The following is a 25508-nucleotide window of genomic DNA, read 5'->3' on the forward strand; positions in this document are numbered from 1 at the left end:
TGCTAACGGCATTTAGTAAAATTTGGTGATTCATGCCCATTCGGTTTGGCATTAAAATAGACATTCAATTTCTCTCATTTTGTACATTCGGCTTGCACATTCCTGGGGTAATTTCACATTTAAGCTTCATTTAATTACTAAAACATGCACATTAGTTTTCGTACCAAAATAAATAAGATTTCAATTTTTTTTTTTTTTTTTCAGCAGGGCGATTTCTTGAAACATGAAATTCCTGGAATTATCCTTCAGAGCAACCATTGTCTTTCAATATCGTTTCAGAAACAGTAAAGAATTCCTAATACAAGCCGATATAGCCGGTTCAGACCCGACAAATTACCGGAAAAAGGCCCTGGATACTGTATATCAGCGTGGCGTTGGCCGACCCAAGTGATGTTCCGCCGACATCGGCAACATCACAGTTTCGATCTGCATACCTTCACTTATTTCACCACGGCCATAAAATGAATCTAAAATTGCACTTCGTAGATTTTGATCTTTCAAATTTCTTCAAAACCCTCAGTCTGATTATACGCGGGTCGGAAGTGGTTTAAGACCTCTTGACTGCTGGCACCAGTGCTTCTACTATGAGCAGTCACAAGCAGTCCTAACTCAGTCGTTCACAGTGAAACGTAAATCTGTGAATCAGTGCACCATTACATCTTTGCACGCTTTTATAGGGTGTAATTCTGCCTTGAACACCCTTACATGGGTGTTATCGTAACGAAAACACCATTTCCTGGGGGTGTTAGAGTGTGAGTCATAGACACCGCGGACACTCTTAAGAACGTAAATTAATTTTCAGTGGAAGGGACATTTATGTAGCCAAGCTAAAATTTAAGTGTAAGTAAATACACAGGGAATTTCAGCAAAAAGTAAGTGATATTGCATTTTCGACATAGTTACAGACTAGGATTTAAACAAATCGTGTCTGCAACAGGTTCTTTTATTTCAACGTGACAAACAAAGCTCGTATGTGCCTCGTGCATCGCCATGACACGTCTGCAGCTGGCACATGGCACATAATAAAAAGCAAGAACCGACAAGTAGAGGAGCAAAGAAGCCCATCTTTATGCATGCACTGGGAAGCCATTATTGCTTACACTTATCGAATAAGACCTGTCGAGTCATCGGCGTCCAACTCTCCCCCCTAAGACTGTTTTTCCTCCAAGTCGGCTGCAAGCTTTCTTGCTCCGTCCGCTAAATCCTTCTTGTTCTTCCGATCTGTAACCTTTGCGGCCACGTCAGTGCCAACAGCAGCTAGATGCGCAGCGATTGTCGTCGCAGCGAGGATTGCCGTAGGGATGGCCTTCGCAGGCATGATATCGGCGAGCGACGATGCAGCACGGGCAATGGCGCATAAGCTCTCATGCGCTATCATAAGATCTTCCTGCAACTTTTTGCTTTCTTCGTACTTCTTCCTGACGTCCTGGTAGCTTTTCCAGAAAGCACTAAAAATCGTTTTCAATTCCTGAAAAAAAAAAAGAATCTAATATATATTAACATCGTCGGCACGGACAAACCACTAAGCTCCTATATATCGGCAAATGCCCCAAACATTGCCACAACCTTAATTTCTTACACAGGAACCAATTACACGTAACTGCTGTTATTATGTAAAAATTGCTTGCATTTTAATGTTGCAGACGAGAGAGAAACTCCTGAGAGGTTAACAAACGCTAGGTGTTTCGAGCCCCACGAATTTTATAATCGCACCGCTGTGAACTATATTTGGGCATTCGCCAATAAGAACGCCGAAATAAAAATTGCGAAGCGTGGAGCGTGAAGGTAAAGAACCACGTCCTGCGTCCCTTAAAGGGGCACTGCAAGGAAAAATAAGTTTTGTTTATGACATAGAGTGGACACGTTTCCTTTCATGTTTATAATGTTTCCACGAAAATGTTTTTTACCGTATAAAATTAACACCGTTTGACGCTATTTTGGTGCAGAAGGTGGAGGCCACAGCCTGCTAAGTCCCGTCCAGCGCTTAGAATGTGCTTACATGGTGGTTGCAATTTTGTATCTACATGCGGTAATAGTATTGTCGCGACTATTTTTTTTATGTTTTACAAGCAAATATTTAAGATAGAGTGCTTGTCCTTGTCAGATGTATTCTGAAATTGCTTCTCACGCTTCGGTTTGAAACGCTAACAAACATGGTTGCCGGCGTCTGCGGACCCTATTTTAAAAAAAAATGTGCCTAAAAATATAACTGCTCAAGCTGGTAATTAAGATGGTCAAACAGGTCAATGTGGTAAAAAAACTGGTTTAACTGGCAATCAAACCGGTTAAAGCTGAAGAAGCTAGAATTTAGGTGGTCAGTCTGGTTTGAGTGAAAACCAGCAGGGTCTCACTAAAAACTGATTTTAGATTCAATCTGATGTCGCTGGGAAACAGTCTGGTCATAACTGATCAAACTGGTTTTCCATGGAGCCAATGTGGTCAAGCTGGGAGACAAGCTGGTGAAGGTGGTTTATCTCCTAATCATACTGGTCAAGCTGGACTTGCTGGGGGCGCGCACGCTAAGGTCGGCTCGGGCTGGCACGGTGCCACTTCCTGTGCTTTTTCCTATCGTTTTTGGTATGTGACCGGGCGCTTCAGGGGAGCGTAAGGCCTCTCCCACCCGTTCGACATTTAAAAAGTTAGCTACATCCTGTTTGCCCATTCAGCCGCTGTGACCTAGGGGGCTATGTTGCGCTTTTTGCACTCCCAGGAGACTAGGGAGAGGGAAGTGACGTCAACGACACAGCAAACGCAGATTGGGTGTTGATTTCGTTTTCTTCTGTCAACATCCAATCTGCATTTGCTGTGTCGTTGACGTCACTTCCCTCTTCCAAGTCTCCTGGGAGTGCAAAAAGTGCAACATAGCACCCCTAGACAAGGCTCCGCCTATATCGCCTTTCTCCCCATCGTGTGTTATCATCTACCCTGAAATCAACACGAATATATTGTTAGAGGCGCCGGGCTACGCGAGCGACACGGCACGCGGCACGAGCGCAGGAGACTCGCGCCAGCCACAGCTAGCCTGGGATACTTCGTCAGTGCAAGCACCCCAACGGTCGCCCCGTCAGCTCGCCCCGTCAGCTCGCCCCGTGAGGACTGCAATAAACGTGCTGACATCTTGGTGGAGGTGCGGGCCGCAACGCCCTTCCTCGACCTCAGGTACGATTGTGGAGCTTCGTAGTGGCACCCTATCTCAGCCCAGCGCATCGGCCGCGCAGCCACCACCCGCCGGCACCTCTCGATCTCCCTCACCCGCGCTCACCACACCCACAGCCGGAGGTTCCAACCCAATTCAACCTGCACAGCCCTGGCCTGTTTGGCATCCATCCTCGCGCCAGCGGGATCCCAAGGTATTCTCCGGTCTAGGAGACGAAGAAATCGAGGAGTGGCTAGACATCTCTGAGCGGATTTCCACCTACAACCGCTGGGATAACGCCAGTAAATTGGCTAACATCATATTCTACTTCACCAATGTGGCCAAAACCTGTAATCTAAATCACGAGACAGAGTGGCACAGATGGGAAGCCTTCACAACCCGTGCAAATTATATATTCGGTAGGCCTGAAAATCGCCGCGCCACAGCAGAACGCCGCCTTAACTTTCGTGTGCAACAGCAAGGCGAGAGCTACACAGCCTACATCGAGGACGTACTCCGTCTATGTCGCCGAACGAACGAACAAATGCAACAAGGTGAGCGCGTCCGCCACCTCTTGAAGGGAATATCCGAGGAAGCTTTCGCGGTGTTCCTCAATCAGCCGCCTCCCGATGTGAACGCCGTCGTCAGCGGCTGCACACGTCTCGCGGAGGCCCGCCAACACCGCGTCCAGTCTCTTGGAGCGCCAGTGAGTGTGCCGGGACACCTCTTTCCGGTCCCAGCGCACCTACCCTCCCTGCCATTCCACCAACAACTCAAGACGGACTGCGATTTCTAATTCGCGAGATAGTGCGAGAGGAACTGAACCAGCTTTTAGCACAACCATCGGCGTCCCCAACACCCCAAGCGCCGATTCAGCACGTAATTTGGAATGAACTCTTACAACTCATGTGTGTTTCTTCACCAACATTCTTTCAGCAGTCAACACCCAGGCCTTCATACGCGGAGGTCCTTTGCAGAGCCCCAGCACCAGTTGTTTGCACACCTGCAACTGTACTGCGGCCCACTACTACGCCCGCGCCTGTTGCACCCATCGTTGACTCACGTTTCGGTCAACCGCAGAACAACTCGTGGCGGAAAGCACCACCGACCTGCTATTGCTGTGGTGTGCTAGGACACATGGCACGTTACTGCCGACGACGTCGCAACGACGAGGAACGACAGTGGTCCCGAGCATCAAGATACAACTATGACGAGCCCCCACGCCGTTATTCCAATAGCCCGCATCGCCGCACGGATCAGCCTCACGGACACGACAGAGCTGCGGAGCCCCGACACAACCGACGACAATCTCTTTCGCCGTATCGTCGCCGTTCATCATCACCGATGCTTCCTGCATCCTCCCTTCCAGTGCGGCTACAAACGGAAAACTAAATTACGCAGTTCCCGGAGGTGAAACTCCCGTAGTCGATCATCCAAACAATCCTCCCGTTGCACGGAACTACATCAACGTTCTCATCGACGATCACCCAGTTTTCGCCCTTTCTGACACAGGTGCATCTGTCTCCGTTATGAGAGAAGACGTCTGCAGACAACTCCGTAAGGTGCGCACACCAGCCCAGGACCTACCTCGTGGGGCGGACACCAACATCATCCATCCTTCTTCGGTGTGTACTGCTCGCGTTTCTATCGCAGACGTCCTCTATCACGTCCAGTTTGTCGTTTTATCGAAGTGCATAGGTCAGATAATACTTGGTGCGATTTTCATCAGCCTAGCGAAGCCTTAATTGATTGTGGTCTTTCTGAACTACACCTTTCGAGCAAATTTTTTGGAGGCTCCAAACACTAATCATACAGCTAAATTATGTCCAACTTCTGATGTCGAGCTACTCCCAAATGCGACATCCCTCGTTGAAGTATTCCCGTCAACGCATATCGCTGGAGATGTCTTTTTTGAGGCCAAACGTTTACCTCTACTGCAAAAGGGGTTACTTCTTCCTCACGTCGTAGCCACTATCGAAAATGGAGCCGGTTGGGTAGGTGTTGATAATACCAACCCACACGTCGCAGTTCTTCCAAAAGGGCAGTCACTCGGATTAGCAGAAAAATTGTGTTTACCAGACATACCTAATAACGCACCAGCTTCACCTACGCAACCCGCGGAAAAACCCACAACTTCATTACACTCTTTGCTAGTAAAAACCATGTCCTCCACGCTGGAGCCAAACCAACAGGAATGGCTTTTATTTATGTTGTGCAGTTTCCGCAATGGTTTTTGATATCTCCCCTTCAACATTTGGACAGTGCTCCCAAACCGAACATCGAATTTCCACAGACACAGAAAATATGATTCGCCAAAGACCATATCGAGTTTCCTTATCGGAACGAAAGACCATTGAAACGCCTATTGCAGAAATGCTGTCACAATGTCTTATTCGACCATCTTCAAGTGATTGGTCATCACCTGTCGTCCTAGTCAAGAAGAAAAACGGAAGCTTGCGCTTTTGTGTAGATTATAGACGTTTAAACAAAATTACGAAAAAGGACGTCTATCACATGCCCCGCATAGATGACGCTTTGGATACACTGGCCGGGTCCTCCTTCTTTTCGTCTCTGGATATGCGATCTGGTTATTGGCAGATACTGGTGGCCGAACAGGACAAACCAAAAACAGCTTTTACAACACCAGATGGATGAATTTAACGTAATGCCTTTCGGCCTCTGCAACGCACCGGCTACCTTCGAACGCATGATTGACTCTGTCCTAAGAGGTCTCAAGTGAAAATCTTGCTTATGTTACTTAGACGACATAATTTTTTCCAAAAACTTCGACGATCACCTCACCCGACTTTCGGAAGTCCTTTCATATCTCTAAAAAGCCGGTCTCAAGCTCAACACCAAAAAATGTCGATTTGCTACTGAGCACGTAAAGGTTCTCGGTCACATTGTAAATGCAATTGGCATCAGCCCCGATCCTGACAAAATTCGAGCAGCAGTCGACTTCCCCAAACCACACAACATTAAACAACTTCAAGGTTTTATTGGCCTTTGCTCATACTTCCGTCGTTTTGTTCGCGACTTCGCCAAAATCGCCAACCCACTCCATGAATTACTACAAAAAGCCACGTTGTTTTAATGGTTTGATCAATGTCAGAATGACTTTACCCTCTTGCAGTCAATCCTGACAGCTCCGCCAAATTGACGGCACTTTGACCCTTTTGTTACCACAATTATTCACACCGATGCAAGCGGCTTAGGCCCATGGGGCTGTTCTATTACAAATATCAAAAAAGATTCCCCGGATGAACAAGTTATTTCTTGTGCAAGCCGGTCTTTGACCAAACCTGAGCAAAACTATTCAACCACGGAGCGGTTGAATAGTTTTGTAATTCCGGCCATACCTCTATGGAAGACACTTTGAAGCGGTCACCAACCACCACCCTTTGTGCTGGCTTACATCTCTTAAGGACCTAACCGGACGCCTTGGACGATGGGCTCCAAAACTCTAGGAGTATGATTTTCATATCGTCTACAAAAGTGGTCGAAGACGCCGATGCCCTCTCTCGATGTCGACCTCTTCTTAACACAACTGCAGTTCCACCTGACACAACACCACGGCCTCAATCGCTCCTACTTGCCGTGAGACTTTCCCCTCTGAGCAGCGTGCAGATCCGTGGATAAACAAGATAATCTCTCACTTGAATGGCACCAATCCGTTCAATAATCGACGTTTCCATAATAGAACTAAACAATTTTCTATTATTGACGGAATGTTGTTTCGTCGAAATTATGTTCCACAAGGTAAGCGTTGGCTTCTTGTCATCCCTCAACATCTCCGACAAGAAGTATTACAGCATCTACACGATGACCCCACTGCCGGCCATCTACGATTCCTAAAAACCTACACAAGAGTATAACATCGGTTTTTCTGACCCGGAATGTATGCGACCATATTCAAGTACGTCAGGAGTTGCCACCTGTGCCAGCGTCGAAAGCGTCCCACGTTGTCTCCCCCCGGACTTCTCCAACCCATTGCTCCAGCTCATTTACCGTTCGACGTTGTGGGAGTTGACCTCTTCGGACTTCTCCCGACATCCACGTCCCAGAACAACTGGATAATTGCCGCAATCGACCACCTAACCCGATACGTCGAAACGGCGGCCCTTCCCAACGCCACAGCACCCGAAATTACTGAGGAGCTCCCCGTACTCTCACAAGTGATCGTTGACCGTCCTTTTTGTCTACCACCGTCGAAGCGTTATTTAGCGCCTGCAACATCACACATCGTACCACAACCGCGTATAACCCTCAGACAAATTGGCTGACCGAGCGATTCCAACACACATTAGCCGACATGATTTCAATGTTATTGGCTGAAGCTGAGCATGTTGGTTCATTGCTTGTGAATGTCCTAGCCATTCCTGGAAGCCCTGGCTAGGGCTTCCAGGGCTTCGATGGCTAGGGCTTCCAGCTAACCTGGAAGCCCTAGCCATCGAAGAAAAAGGCGAGGACTGTGTTAGTGCCCCTTCCGTCGCACTACACAACTCCGAGAAGATTTTCCTGCGGAGTGACATGAGGACCAGGCAAAAGTAGAAGAAGAGGAAGACCGTTTAAGGGAGACAGAAGAAAAGGGATGAGAACATTCCGAAGGCAGAAAGGACAATGCGTTTAAGGAAGAGAAATTCCGAATTAAGCGTAAAGAAAAAGAAAACGTAAATCAAGTGTAAAGAATTACAAAAATCTAAGTGTAAAGAAAAAGGAAACCGGAATCAAGGATTAGCAGAAAAGGAAAAAGAGGAATCATTAAATGTTGCTAGTCCAGCGGTGCGAATGTTATATTTTTTCTCTGTGTGTTTTCCATGTTCAGCTGGCCCCATTCACAAGAAATGATTTCAATGTACATACCAGAAACTCACACCAACTGGCCGGATAGCATACTACCCTTCATAACATTCACATACAACAGCGCACGTTAGAGTACCACTGCATTTTCCCCTTCCACCTTCTCTATGGACACGAAGCATCTTGTACCCTGGATTCCATCTTCCCCTCGGAACAGCTCGACGATTCAGACGAATTTATCGCGGACGCTCTTGCCCATACTAACGAATGCCGCCGACTAGCCCGCTCTCGCATATCAGACCAACAGCTACAATCAAAAATACGCTACGACGAAGTTCATCGCAACGTCAACTACTCCCCTGGAGACGAGGTCCTCGTCGCTTTTCCCCTGCGCAAGCCTGGTTTATGCCGAAAGTTTCTACCGCGCTACATGGGACCGTACCGCATCGTCCAGCAGACGTCAACTACCTGGTCCAGCTTCTGAACCCACCAACTGACGCCCGAACCCGCGATCAAGACGTCGTCCACGTCACACGAATCAAAGCCTACAACCGCCACGAAAACGGCCAGGCTGGCCTTTCCCAAGAGGGGGGGCATATGTTAGAGGCGCCGGGCTACGCGAGCTGGTCGACATAGCACGCGGCACGAGCGCAGGAGACTCGCGCCAGCCAGAGTTAGCCTGGGATACTTCGTCAGTGCAAGCACCCCAACGGTCACCCCGTCAGCTCGCCCCGTCAGCTCGTCCCGTGAGGACGGCAATAAACGTCCTGACAATATATATATACATATTCCCTCTCTGCTCGGTCAAAAAGAAAAGAAAGAGGGTACTGGATCCACTTACTCTCGAACCCATGGTTCTACAAAAGGTTAATTTCGAAGAGACGGCAGTGCGCTCTTGTCGGAGACTACTTGGACCGCGGTGCGAGCAAAGCGGGTTTTGACGAGGCAGCGACCGGCAATCCGTTGATCCGTCGAGCGCGAAAAGAGGTCGGACGTTCGCTTCATATCTTTGAGAGTGTGTGTGCTCGGGAATGACGGTGGTACCAAAGAATGTCACCAATGCCATCCAAGCCACATGGATTTCCTCGCCTTTGCCGACTATGCAAGAGGCCACTCCGCCCCATCACTGGCGGTACCCATGTTCGCTTCTCTCACCCGTGTAGTATTTTCTATTTTTATTGCCCCTTTTTGGTGTGTGTCAAGTATTTTTCGCCTTGAGAGATAAGCAATCTAGTTTTAATACCATTGTTTGTTTTGCACCGAAAACCACTATCTGCGTGTCGGTTAGTACTGTGTCAGCACTGAGGATGTGTAGCATCTGAGGTCATGTGAGCAGGCCGCGAGTACGAATATAATAATATGGATGACAATTTGGCTTCTTTGAAGAGTTTGGCTTGTTTATCCTGTGTGCTAATTTAAGCTGGTTAAACTGGTGTAGACCTCCGCCAGCTTAACCAGCGTGCCAACCTGGACATGCCGGGGCAATCACCCGGCTTGAAGCTGGGACCAGCTTAAGCCGGATTTTTGAATAGGGGAGAGCTGAACGAGCGAACCTCGCTGAGCTTGTTAATTTTTAAGACTACAAGTGATTGTGAGTTCACAGAGGTCTTTAGGCCCGCTTCCAACGGTACAACTTTCTCAGTAAATTTGGGGTTGTTGGCGGGTTGTTCCCTAGCTTTCCGTAGATCGACACTAATTGCTGAGATCGGGTCTGACTCAAAACAAGCGAGCATTTCGGAGAAATTCGAAGGCGTTTGAAGCGGCAGTAGGGCAATCAGGGATGCGATATTTTCACGTGATACCCCGTGCCGGTGATGATGAACACTAAAGGCTTAGATCTGGTTTGAAATTGATCGTTTTTGGAAATACAGCGTTCCAAAAAGGTGCACTAGAATTCTCAACGCAATTTAAATGTATAAATCACGTTTATAGCGCGTAACGGTGTGTCTAAATAGTGAAATAAAAATCAAATTTAATCATGTTGATGGCAAATTGCAGCAATTGGTTGCTGCGTGTGGACGCGGGTGGCCTGTGGTGCTGGCGCTGCGACGTCAAGTTGCAGAAAGAAATTGCTCCTCTGAAGCGGGCCTAAGAGGAAGATCTCCACAACCGATGAAGTTTGCAACAAACAACTGCCGCAAGTACGCGCCTCAGGAAGCGTTGTGCGGATGCTCGTTCTAGTAGCGGGACTAGCCTAAGCCTAGCGTCGCAGATAAAATGTTTAGATTAATTTGACTTGATTTCTTTCTTTGCGCGTGTTGCTACTGAATAAATATCTTGGTTCTAGTGAAAGCGGCTACGCTGCTCTGTGAATGGTACAACCGTCCTTATTGCGACCTGGGTTTCAATACCGAGAAGATACCTACACAGGTAAGAATTTGTGTACCATTCGGTTGCACGCAATGGGGCGTTCGGCTTGCATCAAGTTTCTTTAGGTATGTTCCCCTCATTGCGCCTAGAGAGTCGACTAGCTCTCATGTTTTACAGCGCACTGGGCCTACGAAAGCAAATATTTTTGCGTCGCGTTTTAATTGTGCGTCATGACGTTCACCTACCTTGCCAATACCATACGAAAAAAATAACAACGGTATAGCTAGAAAGACTGTCTATATATATATATATATATATATATATATATATATATATATATATATATATATATATATATATATTATTTTTTTAGTTCTCTCGATCGCTTATTACGCACATCGATAGACGCTGGCAGACGCTTGTATTAGACCGTGGTTCGTGCATGATAAAACGCTAGAACGCCGCTTTAGTGGTGACGTCATTTCAGCTTTGCAAGAGTGTTTAGACATGATGAATAGCACACGGACAAAGGCGAAAACGGACGCCAACACGCAGCTTTGGTGTCCGCGCCTCACTGCATTGCATACAACGATAGACGGCAGTGAAATAGCAGACAATGCTGGAGGCTGCCGCTCGTCTGCTCGCACGACTAGCAGACGGTGTAAGACTTCCAGACTAGACCAAAGTTATTAGAGGAGCTCAGTTACGGAACGGCTCATAGATGCTACTTCTACAAACAGTACCCCCCCCCCCCTCTCCCCACGACTCGCCTCCCGTCGTTCGAAGCGCCGGACGGCTCTTATGCTAAGTGCACTGTATTGCGTGGAATGCGTATATTTTGACGCACGTTCCAGCTCTCCTCTATGGGACACACAGTTATTAAACGAAAATCTAGCTGGCACTTCAAACGACGGGCGGCGGACTGAAGTGAGTGAGAGGGAGGGGGAGGGGTGGGCTATTCCCTTCCGGGGGAGTTCAACAACTGACCTAGTTTAGTAACGTTCGACTAGATCGACGCATCGGATGACGCGAAAGGGAGACACTACGCTTGTTAGCCTGTTCGATCAAGCAGCCAGATCAATCCAGTAGTAATAGGCAGCGCCATTGATTTGTGAGCGGGGCTTTGAGCGGGGCTTAGAGCGGGTAGTGACCTCCACCTGAGTTCCGTGTCCTATTTATGCCCTTTAAAAAAACATTTTTTTTTCGGTGCAGTGTCCGTTTAACTGTCTATAGAGTTTAACTGTATATAGAGTTCTAGTTTTAAAAAAATGAAATATCAGGAATTAGAAAATTCTTTAAAAGATACGCACTCGTTGCTGCTTTGGTATGAATATACGAGGTTTGTCCGGAAAGTACCAAGCCATTTTGATTATCCCGATAACCCGGGGCATATTTTGAATCCCTACCGGAGAAAAACAGTATAAGCTAGGTTATGAAACCGGAAACTCAAGCTGGATTTCTTCCTGGAAACATGAAATCCAGTCAGATTTTCTTGTTCTACAATCCAGTTTAAACTGCTTTTTTCGGTAGGAATATCAATTGACTGACATTCAGACAGGATCCTGCTGGGCATGCGCGAAGAATCTTTTTTTTTAAATATTTTTAGTATGCTCCGTCTGCAGCAAGACGCCATTGGAATGAGCAAAGCGCTGTGTGCTTGTCGGATTTATTATGACAGCGAGTTTATCAGCGACATGACATTTTGCTATGAAGTGTAATATTCAACGGTTAACACTTTTTGAACGAATTAGACACTTTCAAGGATGATTCAATGAATGATTGCTGCATAAAATGTTGGTACGACCGAGGGATGCCATACAAAAAGAACGACAAAGTTCTGGTCAGCTGGTGATGGGAAACCTTATCAGAAGAATGAGCCTGTCCATTCGTCACGTCTCGTGCAGGATTTTCTGGCAAAAACACAGCATTATCCAGGTGAACAAGGCCTCTCACAGTCCAAACATAAATCCGTAAGACTTTTGGTTTTTTTCCAAAGCTGAAATTGCATTTGATAGGTTCAAGATTTGAGACCTTTGGCGATATTAAAGAGAAAGCGACGAGGCATTTGATAGAGATCTCCGAAAAGATCTTCACAGCACGTCTTGATAAGTGGACGGAACGCTTGCAAAACTGTTGGACGTTCCAAAGGAAATACCTTAAAGGAGGTTAAGGCGACATTTTCATAGAGCTGGACTGCCAAATTTAAAAAAAATATAAGTTGCCAGATGCTTTCTTGACAGACCTCGTATATAAAAGCATAGTGGAAATTCGAACTGGTTGGTGATGGTTGTCCAGGAGGAAAAACAGCCCTCAAAGTGAAAGAACAAAGGCCCAAACACAATGCCTGCAAAATGCGCGCGCGTGTGTGTGCGTGTGCGTGCGTGCGAGTGAGTGTGTGTTTGCGAGTGAGTGTGTGTGTGCGAGTGAGAGAGTGTGTGTGTGTGTGTGTGTGTGTGTGTTTCACTTTGAGAACTGTTTTCACATCGTATATGAGAGCTCTAAAATCGATATAAATTACCTTATTACATCTGCAGTTAAGTATTGCCTAAGATGATTAGTTGTACCGCTGACAAGTTGTGATTGCCTCTGCTGGATGCTGGCTCCTGCCCAGAACACTACTGAACTTTAGTAGGCCTTAATACTATTATAGTATATATAGTTTCAATAAACGTTTTATCATTTCAAGACTTAGAAGCTCGGTGTTTCTAAATGAAACACGTGCAATATTAAATAAATCTTGGAGATATTCATTTTGTTAATCTAGATTAATACAACAATATATAATATGACACTGAAGTGTACTGCGACGAGAAAAAACAGGAAAAGCACCAGAGATTACATTTTTATCCCAATTTCTATCCTAAGATAACTGGAAAAAAATATTTTCGTAAACCGTTAATCAGAAGAACTGAATCCCGTTGCTGTATTTTGGAATCAAAATTTGCAATTTTTAACTTGTGAACTGTTCCAACGCACGTGTTGAAGCTTCAGGCATTACAGAGACAGTTGCTTAACGTATAGTTTTTTTTACGCGAAATGTAACAGACTCTCATCCGTTATATCCTCCGGTGCGCACATTCTTTCATCTTTAATGTTTCGTTTTCCCTTTCTCTCTCTCTCTCTCACACACATGCGTCATCTGATTAGTCCAGCATTGAACACGAATGTCTATACCTTGTTTCACCTCGGTCATGCCGCAGTGAGAGACTAAACAACATGTACTTGCATAAATAGTGACTTTACGAAAGGTTAGGCTGAGTAGCGCAACAAACTCACCACCGTTTTTTTTTTTTTTTTTTTTTTTTTTTTTACTATAGCACATAGAAAGTTTTGATAAGAGGAGTATTTCATTCAAGGCTGACTGGTGTTTTAATGCTCAAGATTCAGGTAATAAGATGAATACACGACGATGAATCCCTTTTATACCGGAGCTGAATTTTGATAGCGCGAGCTATCGACCCACACCGTTATTAAGATCTCTCTGATCTAAAAACTAAGCCGTTTTCCGCCCTATTTAAGACAATGGAGTGGAAGCCATGAGCACCTGTAAGCTCGCATACCTTCAGCTCCGACCAAAACATGCATAGGCGCTCTTCTTTTCTGAAGTGCTACAGAAACTTGTAATTGAGGTTAATATGTTTTTCGACAGAGTTAACACTCATAGTAGGACGTTTTCAGATAAGATCGAACAACCATGTCCGGTGACCAGTTTTAATTTTGATAAAAAAAAAAATATTTTACTGGCCTCCACGCCCCAAAAAATAATAAAACAAATCCTTGGTTTAAAAAAAAAATTGTCTTTACGAAAAAAAATGTGTACCACCCTTTGTCACGTGCGCATTTTGCGTATCGCACGATGTTACCATTTCGTGCGGCTTCCCAAAACAAACTGTCCTAGCTACGGGTCTAGAAATATTTACTGGCAAATGAGGCATAGTAAGGATTAAGAAGTATTAGTCACCAAATATTAGGGTTATTATTTTGAAAAAGAAAAAAAAATATCGCTAACATGGCACAACGCGCAATTATGCTCTAATTAAAGATTTTTTTCTCTCGGTATCTTAATAGCTAAGGTCTTCAAACTTTGCCATTGTGTTTGTTGCACTGTATATAGTTCATTTTTGCAGAAAATATTGCTGTCCCGGTTAGCGTGAGAAATTTACAGGAATTGCTCACAGGGACATTTAATTAAATATGCATTATCTTGAAAATTATTTCAATTATAAAAGTCCCTTCTTAATATTCTGTAAACTCCCCGAAAATAACGTTTATAATATGTACTAACTGAATCTGCAAAACCATAATGCAATATTTGTGTTCAAGTTATAAAGCGAGGAATATTGCCGCGAGCGCAGCTGACAAAGTAGGCACCACGCTCGTGGCCTAACGGTTATCGCGCGTGCCTCCCACGCAGAAAGCCAGGCTTCGATTCCTGGCCGCGGGTACGCATTTTTGTTGACTCCAATCTAAAGTTCTGGTAAACTCAAGAACCGTGTTGGGGGCTGATTCGAGGTAGGAATGTGCTACTCGCCGAACCTTCCACGCCGAGATTTCCAGAAGCCCATGCGTCTAAAAAGGGGCTCCGCGTGGCCAGCCGGACTCAGCCTCGCCCCAGCGCTCGATCCTGCGGTTTCGCCGACATTGACGCCCGCGACGCTCTGCTGTTTTCTTCTGTTCCCTTTTAATTTTGTTTGTTTTGTATCATCGCCTCATCAATTGTCATTCGTGACTTTTGGTGGAGGTGCAGGGTGACGCATGCCCTTGCAGCGTACCCCTACGAGGGCCTGCAGCGCAAGTCCGATTCCAAGCCCGTCGAGAAGACCTCTCTACGAGGAACGTGAAACTCGGACCAGGCGCCGCGTCCTGGGACAGGCTGCTGAATTGGGTCTGCTGTCGGACAAGCCCGAGCCGAAGAAGACGACGATGACCAACCAGCCGCGGACCCCGGCCGGTTCTGCCGTCGTTTACCTGCCCGTCATACCGCGGACAGCTGCTCCGTTCCACGGCGAGCAATACGAAGATGTCAAAGCTTGGATTGACCAGTATAAACCCGTTGCCCGCCACAATGGCTGGGCCCACGAGCAGCGCCTGCACAAAGTCTATTTTTCGCTTAAGGGGATCGCCAAGCACTGGTACGAGAACTATGAGTCCTCTTTGGCGTCGTGGGACATTTTTAAGACCGGTCTGAGGGCTACTATCATCAACCACCACCGCCCAGAGACAGCAGAGGAGCTACTGCGAACCAGAACCCAGGGCCCCAACGAGAGCGTCTCTGGCTTCGTAGAGGACGTTCTGCGCTTGAGCGCCCGCGCCGACCCTCGGGCTACAGAAGAGAAGAAGCTACGAATCCTCATGCGCGGGGTGAGAGACGACATCTACGGAGGCCTCGTCCGCAACCGTCGACGCCTTCGTCACCGAGGCAGCGAACATCGAGCGCGCCTTCCAAGCAAGCGCTTCCCACTACCAGCGGCATCCAAGCGTCACTGCAACCGCTCTGCTTAGCGGCGAAAACGCTCCTGGTACGGAAATCCGCGAAATTATCCGGGAGGTCGTCCGGGAGGAAATCTGCCGGTTGCTGCCAGCCGCAAGTCGTCCAGCGACACTCTCCATCACCGAGGCCGTGCGCGAGGAAGTACAACGGGCGGTCCACCCTGAAGTTCCCATCAACACGGCAACACCGCAGGAACCGACGTTAAGCTACGCCGCAATGGTCCCACAAGCCCCACCAGTCCCACGTCCTTACATGGCGCCTCCCCGAAGTGTGCCTCCAGAGCCGCAGCATTCCCGACGCCAGAAAGATCGGATGCACGTTCGTCCAGAACAAGTTGCGAAAAGAAAGACCGACGTCTGGAGGACGGCCGACCGACGCCCGCTGTGTTACCACTGCAGTGAAGCGGATCAAATCTACCGACGATGCCCCTACCGCCAGCTGGGCCTACGAGGGTTTGCACCCAACGACCCTCGACCAGATCCCGGAGAGCGACCTCGGGACATCGAGGACTACCTCCGCCGCTCTTCATCTCCTGAGTCAACTCCCCTCCGAGGATTCCGTTCACCGTCCCCCTGACGCTCGCCATCGCCTTTCCACCGGTCTCGCCGAGACAGCCTGCCACCCATCGCTTCCCGTCGGGAAAACTAGGCGCGGCAATGCCGGGAGGCGGTGTAGCCGAAGACGAACGATGCCAAGATCCTCCAAGATCGTCGGAGCACTCCTACTCTAACGCCGCAACGCCCCAAAACGACATTTCTGAAGAGTGTCGAATATACTCAACGTTATTATCGACGGCCACGACGCGGCGACACTCGTCGACACCGGAGCAGACTACTCCGTTTTGAGTGGGAGGCTCTCTCGCCGCCTTCAGAAAGTTACGACGTCGTGGGACGGACCGCAGATACGAACCGCCGGTGGACATCTCATGACACCTGTTGACAGGTGCACCGCTCGCGTTGAGATCCACGGTGAAACCTGCCCTGTGAAGTTCGTCGTTCTGCAAGATTGTTCGAGGGACGTCATACTCGGAATGAACTTCTTGTGCGAATACCGCGCCATCATCGACCTTGCGGAGAACAAGCTGACGCTTCAAAAACCTGTCCCATCTGCGGAAAATTCCAAAGCGACGTTAGCTAAGTGCGAGTCCTTACCAGCCACGCAAACATGCCGCCGCTGTCGAGTGTCTTTGTGCCCGTCGGGACAGAAGAAGCCACCTGCTTTGTAGCACTGTTGGAAGGAAGCGTCCAATTACTCCCTCGGACGAGGGATTGGCATTGCAAGAGGCGTAACCGAGCTCCACGACGGGCGTACCGTAGCCCTTGTCACCAACTTCCGGCAAGAGTCGCAGCACCTTACAAAGGGTACAGCTGTGGGATACGTCGAGGAAATTCAGGACTCAGCCGCGATCGCCATTATCTCAGAAGACACTTCTCCGACGCAGCACAAGAGAACCACGCCGTCAGAGCCCGATATCGACCCGTCCCTCCCAGCTCCACAACGACAACTCAGTGACCTTCTCGCCGAGATCAGTGAGTGCTTCTCCACCTCGTCAAAGGTTCGCCAAACGACAGTTGCGAAACATAGAAAATTACTGATGACGACGCACTCCCTGTGCATCGGCCACCGTACCCAGTCTCCGTGAAAGAAGGGGAAGTTAGCCAGAAGCAAGTTCAGGATATGCTTCATGACGACATCGTACAGCCCTCAAACAGTCTGTGGTCTTCCCCGGTAGTCCTAGTGAAGAAAAAAGACGAAAGCCTGAGGTTCTGCGTGGACTATCGCCGGCTGAATTCAGTAACAAGAAAGGACGTCTATCCTCTGCCCCGCATTGACGACACCCTGGACTGGATGCGCCACGCCCGATACTTTTCGTCAATGGGCTTGAAGAGCGGGTACTGGCAGATTGAGGTCGACGAACAAGATCGTGAGAAGATGGCCTTCGTCACACCGGAGGGACTGTATGAATTTAAAGTAATGCCGTTCGGGCTTTGCACGGCGCCGGCAACCTTCCAGCGTTTTATGGACACTGTCCTTTCCGGCTTCAAATGGCAGAGCTGTCTTGTATACCTCGACGACGTTGTCGTGTTTGCAAGCGAATTCGACGAGCACCTCAGACGACTGCGAGCCGTGCTACGGGCCTTCAAGACTGCTGGGCTGACACTCAAGGCTTCAAAGTGTCAGTAAAGTTTCGTCGTTGTTCTTATTGGCTGACGGCTTGGTAGTTTATTGAACGATGGAGGCTTTTCGGGGTTCCGGGTTCAGTACATTTATTTACACTACAAACTTTGTGCAATTTTACGTACAAGTAGGGGAAGTTTGCATCTCCGTCGAACTTCTTTACAGTCGTTCTAAAGCAAGCAAAAATCGCCCCCTCCCGCCCGTCACGAGCTTCTAAAGCCTCACTCCTTCTTGCCCTCGGAAAGGGATCGGCCAATAGGTCTGAAACCCCTCAGAGTCACGTGCTGCCACCCGTCCATGTCCGACAGGGCGCAAACAGGCATATTCGTCAAGTTCCCAACAGACCCTAGGTGACAGCCTCGTAATTCCGACAACGGCCGTCGTCGCCGTCCTCGTGACGCCACAGAGAGCCTTTTAGTCGAAACCAGATCGGCCACGAAGGGCGCGCCGAGCAGCAACCGCCTTCGTAAACGAACAAAAAGATAACACTAATTACAAACAGCGACCACCCGGGGGCTGCCCGACCTGCCTCGCACCGAGGCGAACCCTAGGGGAGAGCCCCGTAACATCGATGGTGGTCGCCGTCTTCGCGGAATCACAGTGGACCCCTCGGTCGAAACCCGACCGGCCGCGGAAGATTCGCCGAGTGGCAGACGCCTCCGCAAATACAAACAAAAAGAAAACACTCCCCGCGCCCAGCGACCACCCCGGGGGTGGGGGGGCGACCATCGTGCCTCGCCTTTAGGCGCTCCAGCAGTGGACGGGCGGCCGCTAACAAAATAAACAAAACGAAACACTCCGCGACGTCACCCAACCTTACAGTGTCAGTTCGCCTATGGTGAGCTGAAATTCTTGGGCCACGTCGTGAGTGCTCAGGGTGTAAGCCCTGATCCTGCAAGGACGTCCGCTGTTGCCGAATTCCCGAAGCCATCGGACAAGAACGCCGTCCGAAGATTCCTTGGGCTGTGCGCCTACTAAAAGACGTTTAGTGCGTGACTTTGCACAGATTTCTGCACCGCTGACGCATCTCATGAACGATGACGTGCAGTTCCAGTGAGGAGATGAGCAAGAACGAGCGTTCAACGAACTAGAGCGAAGGGTGCAGTCGCCCCCTATCCTCGGACATTTTGATCAGTCGGCGGAGACGGAAATACACACGGACGCCAGCAATACCGGTCTCGGTGCGGTACTCGCTCAGCGACAAGAAGGGGCAGAGAGAGTAATCGCTTACGCAAGCCGGGCGCTGTCTAAGGCAGAAAGAAATTATTCAACGACCGACAAAGACTGTCTTGCTGTCGTCTGGGCGATAACCAAGTTCCGTCCGTATTTGTACGGGATCCTGTTCCGCGTGGTCAGAGACGACCACGACCTCTGCTGGCTCGCAAACCTCAAGGACCCGTCAGGACGCCTCGCTCGCTGGAGCGTTCGACTGCAGGAATTTGACGTAACCATTGTGCACAAGTCTGGCCGCAAACAAAATGACATCGACTGCTTGTCTAGGGCCCCAGTCGAATCTCCTCCCGACAGCACCGACTTCGACAATGACACCCGTTTCCTCGCAGCAGTTACAGATACCGACATGGGAGCACTTCAACGAGACGACCCGGAACTTCGCGCCGTGATCGACCGCCTCGAAGGTCAAGGATGTTCCGTTCCGCGAGTCTTGGCCCGAGACTTGTCAAGCTTCGTTCTGTGGCGAGGCGTACTCTCCAACAAGAACTTTGGAACCAGCAACCCTGCCTGGCTTCTGGTTGTGCCTGCCAGCCTGCGAGAAGAAATCTTTCAAGCATGCCACGACGACCCGACGGCTGGACACCTTGGCTACAGCAGGACGCTCGCCCGGATTCGTGACAAGTACTACTGGCCGAGACTCCCGAAAACCGTCCATCTGTACACACAGTCGTGCCATGAGTGCCAACGACGTAAGAAGCTTCTGACAAAGCCAGCAGGACTCCTGCAGCCGATATCTGCCTCGACTACGCCCTTCCAGCAGGTCGGAATGGATTTGCTTGAGCCGTTTCCAACATGGACGCAAGGAAACCGGTGGATTGTCGTCGCGACCGATTATATTACACGATACGCCGAGACGAAAGCCCTTCCATTGGGGACAGCGGTGGAAGTCGCCAAGTTTTTCGTCGGCTTCATTCTCCTTCGAAACGGCGCACCTCAAATGTTAATCCCAGATCGAGTGTCATCTTCCTGGCGCACAGCTGACTCAAGAGGTACTTCGGCTCAGTCACACCAGCCATCGTCGAACCACCGCTTATCACCCGCAGACCAACGGGCTAACACAGCGACTTAAAAAGACCATCGCCGACATGGTCTCCATGTACTTCGACGTAGAGCACAAGACGTGGGATGAGGGATTTCCTTACGTTACATTTGCGTACAACACAGCGGTACAAGAAACCACACGAATGACGGCGTTCTAACTGGTACAGGGCTGGACGGTTACCACAATGCTAGACGACATGCTGCCTCACGTGCCAACCAACGATGGCAACGACGACGCTCAACTTATTTCTCAACGCGCGGAGGAAGCTCGTGAACTGGCAAGAACCAAGAGTCAAGAGCAACCGCGAGTCGACGCACGCCGGTATAGCTTTCGTCGCAGGGACGTCCACTTCCAACCTGGAGACTGGGTATGGGTGTGGTCACCGATACGGCGCCGCGATCTCAGCGAGAAGCTTCTCAAACGCTATTTCGGACCGTACAAAATCATCCGATGAATCGGCGATCTGAATTACGAATTTCTACCCGACGGAACGCGCCCATCTGCAAGACGCCAGCCACGACCCGAGGTGGTGCACGTCGTCCAGCTCAAGCCGTATTACGAACGAGAGAACTTTAGACTCTCGTCAAAGAGTGAACTGGGAACTGTGAACTGCGGACTGTGAACTGTGAATCCCGACACGGTTATCCTTTTGTTGTGTATTTGTGCTTTTGCTTTGTGCTGCATCGGGACGATGCACTTTTTCGAAGGGGGGAATAATGAAGTGAGCGCAGCTGACTAAGTAGGCAGCGCGCTCGTGGCCTAACGGTTATCGCGCGTGCCTTCCACGCAGAAAGCCAGGCTTCGATTCCTGGCCGTGGGTACGCATTTTTGTTGACTCTAATGTAAAGTTCTGGTAAATTCGAGATTCGTGTTCCTGATTCGAGGTTAAAATGTGCTACACGCCGAACCTTCCACACCGATTGTTCCAGAAATTTACATTTAATTAGTAGTAAGAAGGACATATTAACGCTAACACGGTTGCTATAATTGAGGCATGCACATCCGTTCTTTACAATTTCATTAGTATTAAAAAGCGCACAAATGCTACGGGGTTGTCAGGAAAAGACAAATTGACAGCACGGAGGTGGACGGTAGTTTTGAAGGAAAATTCCTAATACAATGTCGTACAACCGACACACAAATGCCCATGGGCGGAAGCGATCGAGAGGCGTTACCGTGTAACATGCTTCGCTGTGCCTGTTTCAACAGCCGGCGTGTAGAGTCTCCCTCAACGCGACGTAAAGGCGCTTGTGAGCGCCAATAGATCCGCCGCCGTGAAAGATAGCACAACGCAAAAAGAAAAAAAAATATGTTGAAAAAATATGTAATTTGCGACTGAATGAGATTTTCTGTAACTTAATTTATATGACAACCGTCTGGGGAATCGTGAAATCCAATTTGGATATCCTCATGTGACCTACGTCAGTGATCGTGCGGCTAGCCACCTTAAGAACATGTACCAACTACACGAGCTGCAGACCAACAAGTACACGTCAGCGAAGTCTATTTTTTCTGCTACTGAACATGGCAAGAGTGCCTCCGATAGAATCGCGGGTCGTGTCAAGCACCAGGCAACGTTGTACAACCTCCGACGGCACACCGCGTCGGTGATCAAGTAAGCGTCAGAGATGGTTGCCCCACTGAACACTAAGCTGCCGAACGTGAAACTAATCCACCTCCTGAAAGCTGACGTCAAAGCGTTCAGGGACATGAAAGCAACGAAGTGGGATTCTGTTTCTTTTGTGCGTGTAATTTAGTCCTGTCACTTGTGGCAGTGTACGCGGTCTGACACTTCGCAACCACAGCTGTTTTAGCAAGAACAGCAGACGCAGAAAAGATATATCTTTCAAAGTGAAGTCTCCCCTTGCTGCGTAAAGCAAATCGAGGTGCCTAGCTTGCGGTGCCACTGAGAGGAAACCAACAGTGATCGCTACAGGCAAAATGGTAAAAAAATGTTCCTCCTCATAATGCCAGGAGAGCGGCGTGACCGACTCAAGTCAGCGCCTAGCACAAAGGATGCACGCGACAAGCATCAAATGTGCGCACATGATCTTGATTCATTCGACTCGTTTCAACCGTACCACTTTAAACATGTGTTCTTTCTTATCACTATTTAAGCCTGGTCGTGAGCAGCCCATTCTCCCTACGAATGGTACGCTCCGAAATTCACTGATGCGAGGAATCTGTAGTAAAATGCTTGACTTGTGCTTCAAACTCACCTTTAATCTTTCGCATGAATTCTTATTTTTCACGAACTCCTGTCACAGTGCTTTCTCCTGACAGGCTTGCTACATTTTTCTACCCATTGTTTGCCCTTGTTTGAAATCGGCAACGTCCTACCGTTCTCTGCTCCGATTACGGCAATTTCGCATATTTTGCACGTCGTAAAATAAAAATAAATAGTTCGAATATCTTTTTGCGGTTGCACAACGAGTAAAATATTTACTTTGGTAGAAATAAAAAATGTCGACCGAACATTGTCGTACGATCCTACCTGAAAACGCCCATAGAGACGATCTCAGTCAATCGTAATTCTACTTTATTTAAGTATCTTTATTTTCTACGCGTTGTGCGGCCCTCAGGGATGTGATCGGCCTAACCCGTTTTGGAGCACCTTTCGGAGCAGCCAAAACAGTGTTTCGGAGCAGCAAAAGTGACTCTTGGAGCAGATATTGTTAGAAAAATAAAAATATTTGTTTTAAGTGCTGGACAAACGAAGGGCACTTTGCTCGCCGCAATAAGAAAATTATGGTCAAGCTAGACCACCTGGGAGTCTTTCAATGTGCAACTGAAATGCCAATGACATAACACATTTTGCAGTGCTTCAGTTAAATTATACATATATATGTACCCGCTACAGATAAATAAAAACGAAACTGCACACATTTATTTGAAAGTGATCAGCTTAGTAGTAAATATCACAGCAGTAGAGTTATATAATATAATGAATGGAAGCAGTTTCCGACTGATGAAACGCGTAACTACTGCAGAGCAGTGCGAAATTGTACACAAGACAAAGGTGCATTACGAGTCTTAGCGTGTGCTTTTCTTTTCGCTTTTCGAACTTTCTGAAAGGCTGCTCCAAGCCTTGCTTTGCCTTCGGCTAGAAATGAATGTCAATTTTCAATGTCTCCAAAGAGACATTGAGACATCCCATAAGTGTACAATGCTGTAGGCGTTGCCGAGCGATTCCGAAAAATCGCTTGCCGCCGTTTCACTGGTTCCCGACGTACCAGATTTTCGTCAAAAGTAAGCAAACGTAAAACAATGGATTGTAAGCGTCCCAGCTGGTGCCTCTGTCGTGCAATCATATTCGCATGCACCTGAGGGCAACTTCAGCAGGCTTGCACTTGCACGTGCTTCGTCGCGTGAGCGGAGATAGCTGTACGACCGAAACCATGCCACTCCGCTCCGTTGCCAACTGGTTCCCAAAACTGTATGCAAAATGTAACTGTCCAGCATACAACAAAAACGTCCAGCGGCACGTGCTTGATAGGCGGGCAAACAAGGTACATGCTAAACACACACAAAAATACAGAACCTGAGCGCATCGATGCAAGACATCGCGAGTCAGGGTCAAAAAGCTTTTGGAGCGCTTTGTGCAACGACTGAACTCGAGACAAACAAGTGCGCTGTGCGGGTTTTTCGTGCATACATTGCCTTCTTTGCTTTAGCTCACTTCTCTCCACCCACTTTCTTCCGTGGAAGACTTTTACGTACCGGGGTCCCTCTCCCCCCCCCCCCCCCCAAAAAAAAAAAAAAAAAAAAAAACACGGAGAGAAACCTAGCTAATCAAAACTTCGACAGAGCGAATTGAGTTAAAGAGGGATTCTTGTGGTAGCGTATGATTTAAAAATGCACAGGAATTTCGATGAACATGGGGCAAACATGCGGCAGTCCCTACATCTTAGTTTAGAAAGCGCCACATCTGCAGCGACGTGGGGATGGCAACGCCCGACGTTGCGCGACCACGGTGACTGGCAGGCAGAGACAAAATATAGTTTTCCAACGGCCGTTGTTTTCAGGAGCAAGTGCTTCAGCTCACAATGTAACTCCCGCCGCGCAAAAACGCGGTTTCGTTTCACAGTATGACGGCATGACTGGCCAGGTACCCGGTACACTACCGTCGGAGCATCCACACATGCCCGCGTCTATCGTTGAAAGTTTTGAAAAGACGCGAAACCAGACCTACGGGACGACGAGACCGCGAAACGAGAGACGGCGGGAAAAACCATGCAAGACCGAAGGGACCATTGATGCAGAGTACTTTGTGTCGGGCGGCTGCTTGCGCCACCTAGCTCACGCATGCTCAATTATTTTACTCAGTTTAGTTTCGGTTTCGAAAAGCGACCAAAATTGGTCCTTTGGCGCAGGCTTGGTGCAGATTACTTTTATTTTGGAAAAATGTAGCAGGATGTAGCAGGGTTAGTCCCTTGGCGCAGTTTGGCGCAATTGGCGCAGCAATCACATCACTGGGCCCTCCACGGTGGCTGATCTATTGGCGCTCACAGGTGGGGCAGGTTCAGGTTTTGCCGCGCCCTACCTCCTATATCACGTTACCGCCAAGGTTGTAGGCTGGTTTGATTCTGAAGTTGATCCGGTTTCTTCTTTTACACCGCGTAGACGGAGACGCTACACGCCGGCTGTTGAAACAGGCACCGCGAAGCACGTTACAGGGTACCGCACCGCGATAGCTTCCGCCCATGGGCATTTTTGGGTCGGTTGTACAAAAATGTATTAGGAATTTTACCTTCAAAACTGCCGTTTACCTCTGTGCTGTCAATTTATCTTTTCCTGACCATCCCGTAGGATTTTTACTCTTTTTATTACTAAGGAAATTGTGAAGAACGGGTATGATCACGCCCCATTCATGGCAACCGCGTGAGCATCAATTTGGCCATATTTGTAGTCTTATAAATTCAAATTCACACAAATATTGTATTATGTTTTTTGCAGATTCTGTTGCTACATATTACGAACGTTAATTTCGGATAGTTCCAAAAATAATAAAGATGACCTTTTTTCAAATGATTTTCAAAATAATGCATATTTAATTAAGTGCCGTTGTATGAGCAATTCTTGTAAATTTCTCCCGCTAACCAGGAAAACAATATTTCGTAAAAATATAGACTATATACAGGGAAACACACTGGCAATGTTTGAAGACCTTAACGTTTATAGGTAATGAAAAAAAAAAAATCTTTAATCCAGAGCGTGATGGCACAATGTGTCGTGTTTGCGATTTTTTTTTCTTAAAACAGCATCCTTACTACTAGGTGATTAGTACTTTTTGTCAATCATTCCTATGCCTAATTTGT

At 48.1% G+C, this 25508-nt stretch overlaps 1 protein-coding gene across 2 annotated transcripts in view; it reads right to left on the bottom strand.

Annotated features, from left to right (window-relative positions):
* Positions 1 to 927: 927 nt before the first annotated feature.
* The window catches only part of LOC8026212 (atlastin-3), a 159835-nt gene continuing 135254 nt past the window's right edge, over positions 928 to 25508 (bottom strand). For both annotated transcript variants that reach the window (XM_040211141.3, XM_040211140.2), the window contains one exon: positions 928 to 1468. In XM_040211141.3, the coding sequence (XP_040067075.1) occupies positions 1148 to 1468 (321 nt within the window). In that variant the 3' untranslated portion in view covers positions 928 to 1147. The remainder of the gene's footprint in view (positions 1469 to 25508) is intronic.

Source organism: Ixodes scapularis, unplaced genomic scaffold (genome assembly GCF_016920785.2).
Source record: "Ixodes scapularis isolate PalLabHiFi unplaced genomic scaffold, ASM1692078v2 PGA_scaffold0__279_contigs__length_252992795, whole genome shotgun sequence".
Taxonomy (NCBI): Eukaryota; Metazoa; Arthropoda; class Arachnida; order Ixodida; family Ixodidae; genus Ixodes; species Ixodes scapularis.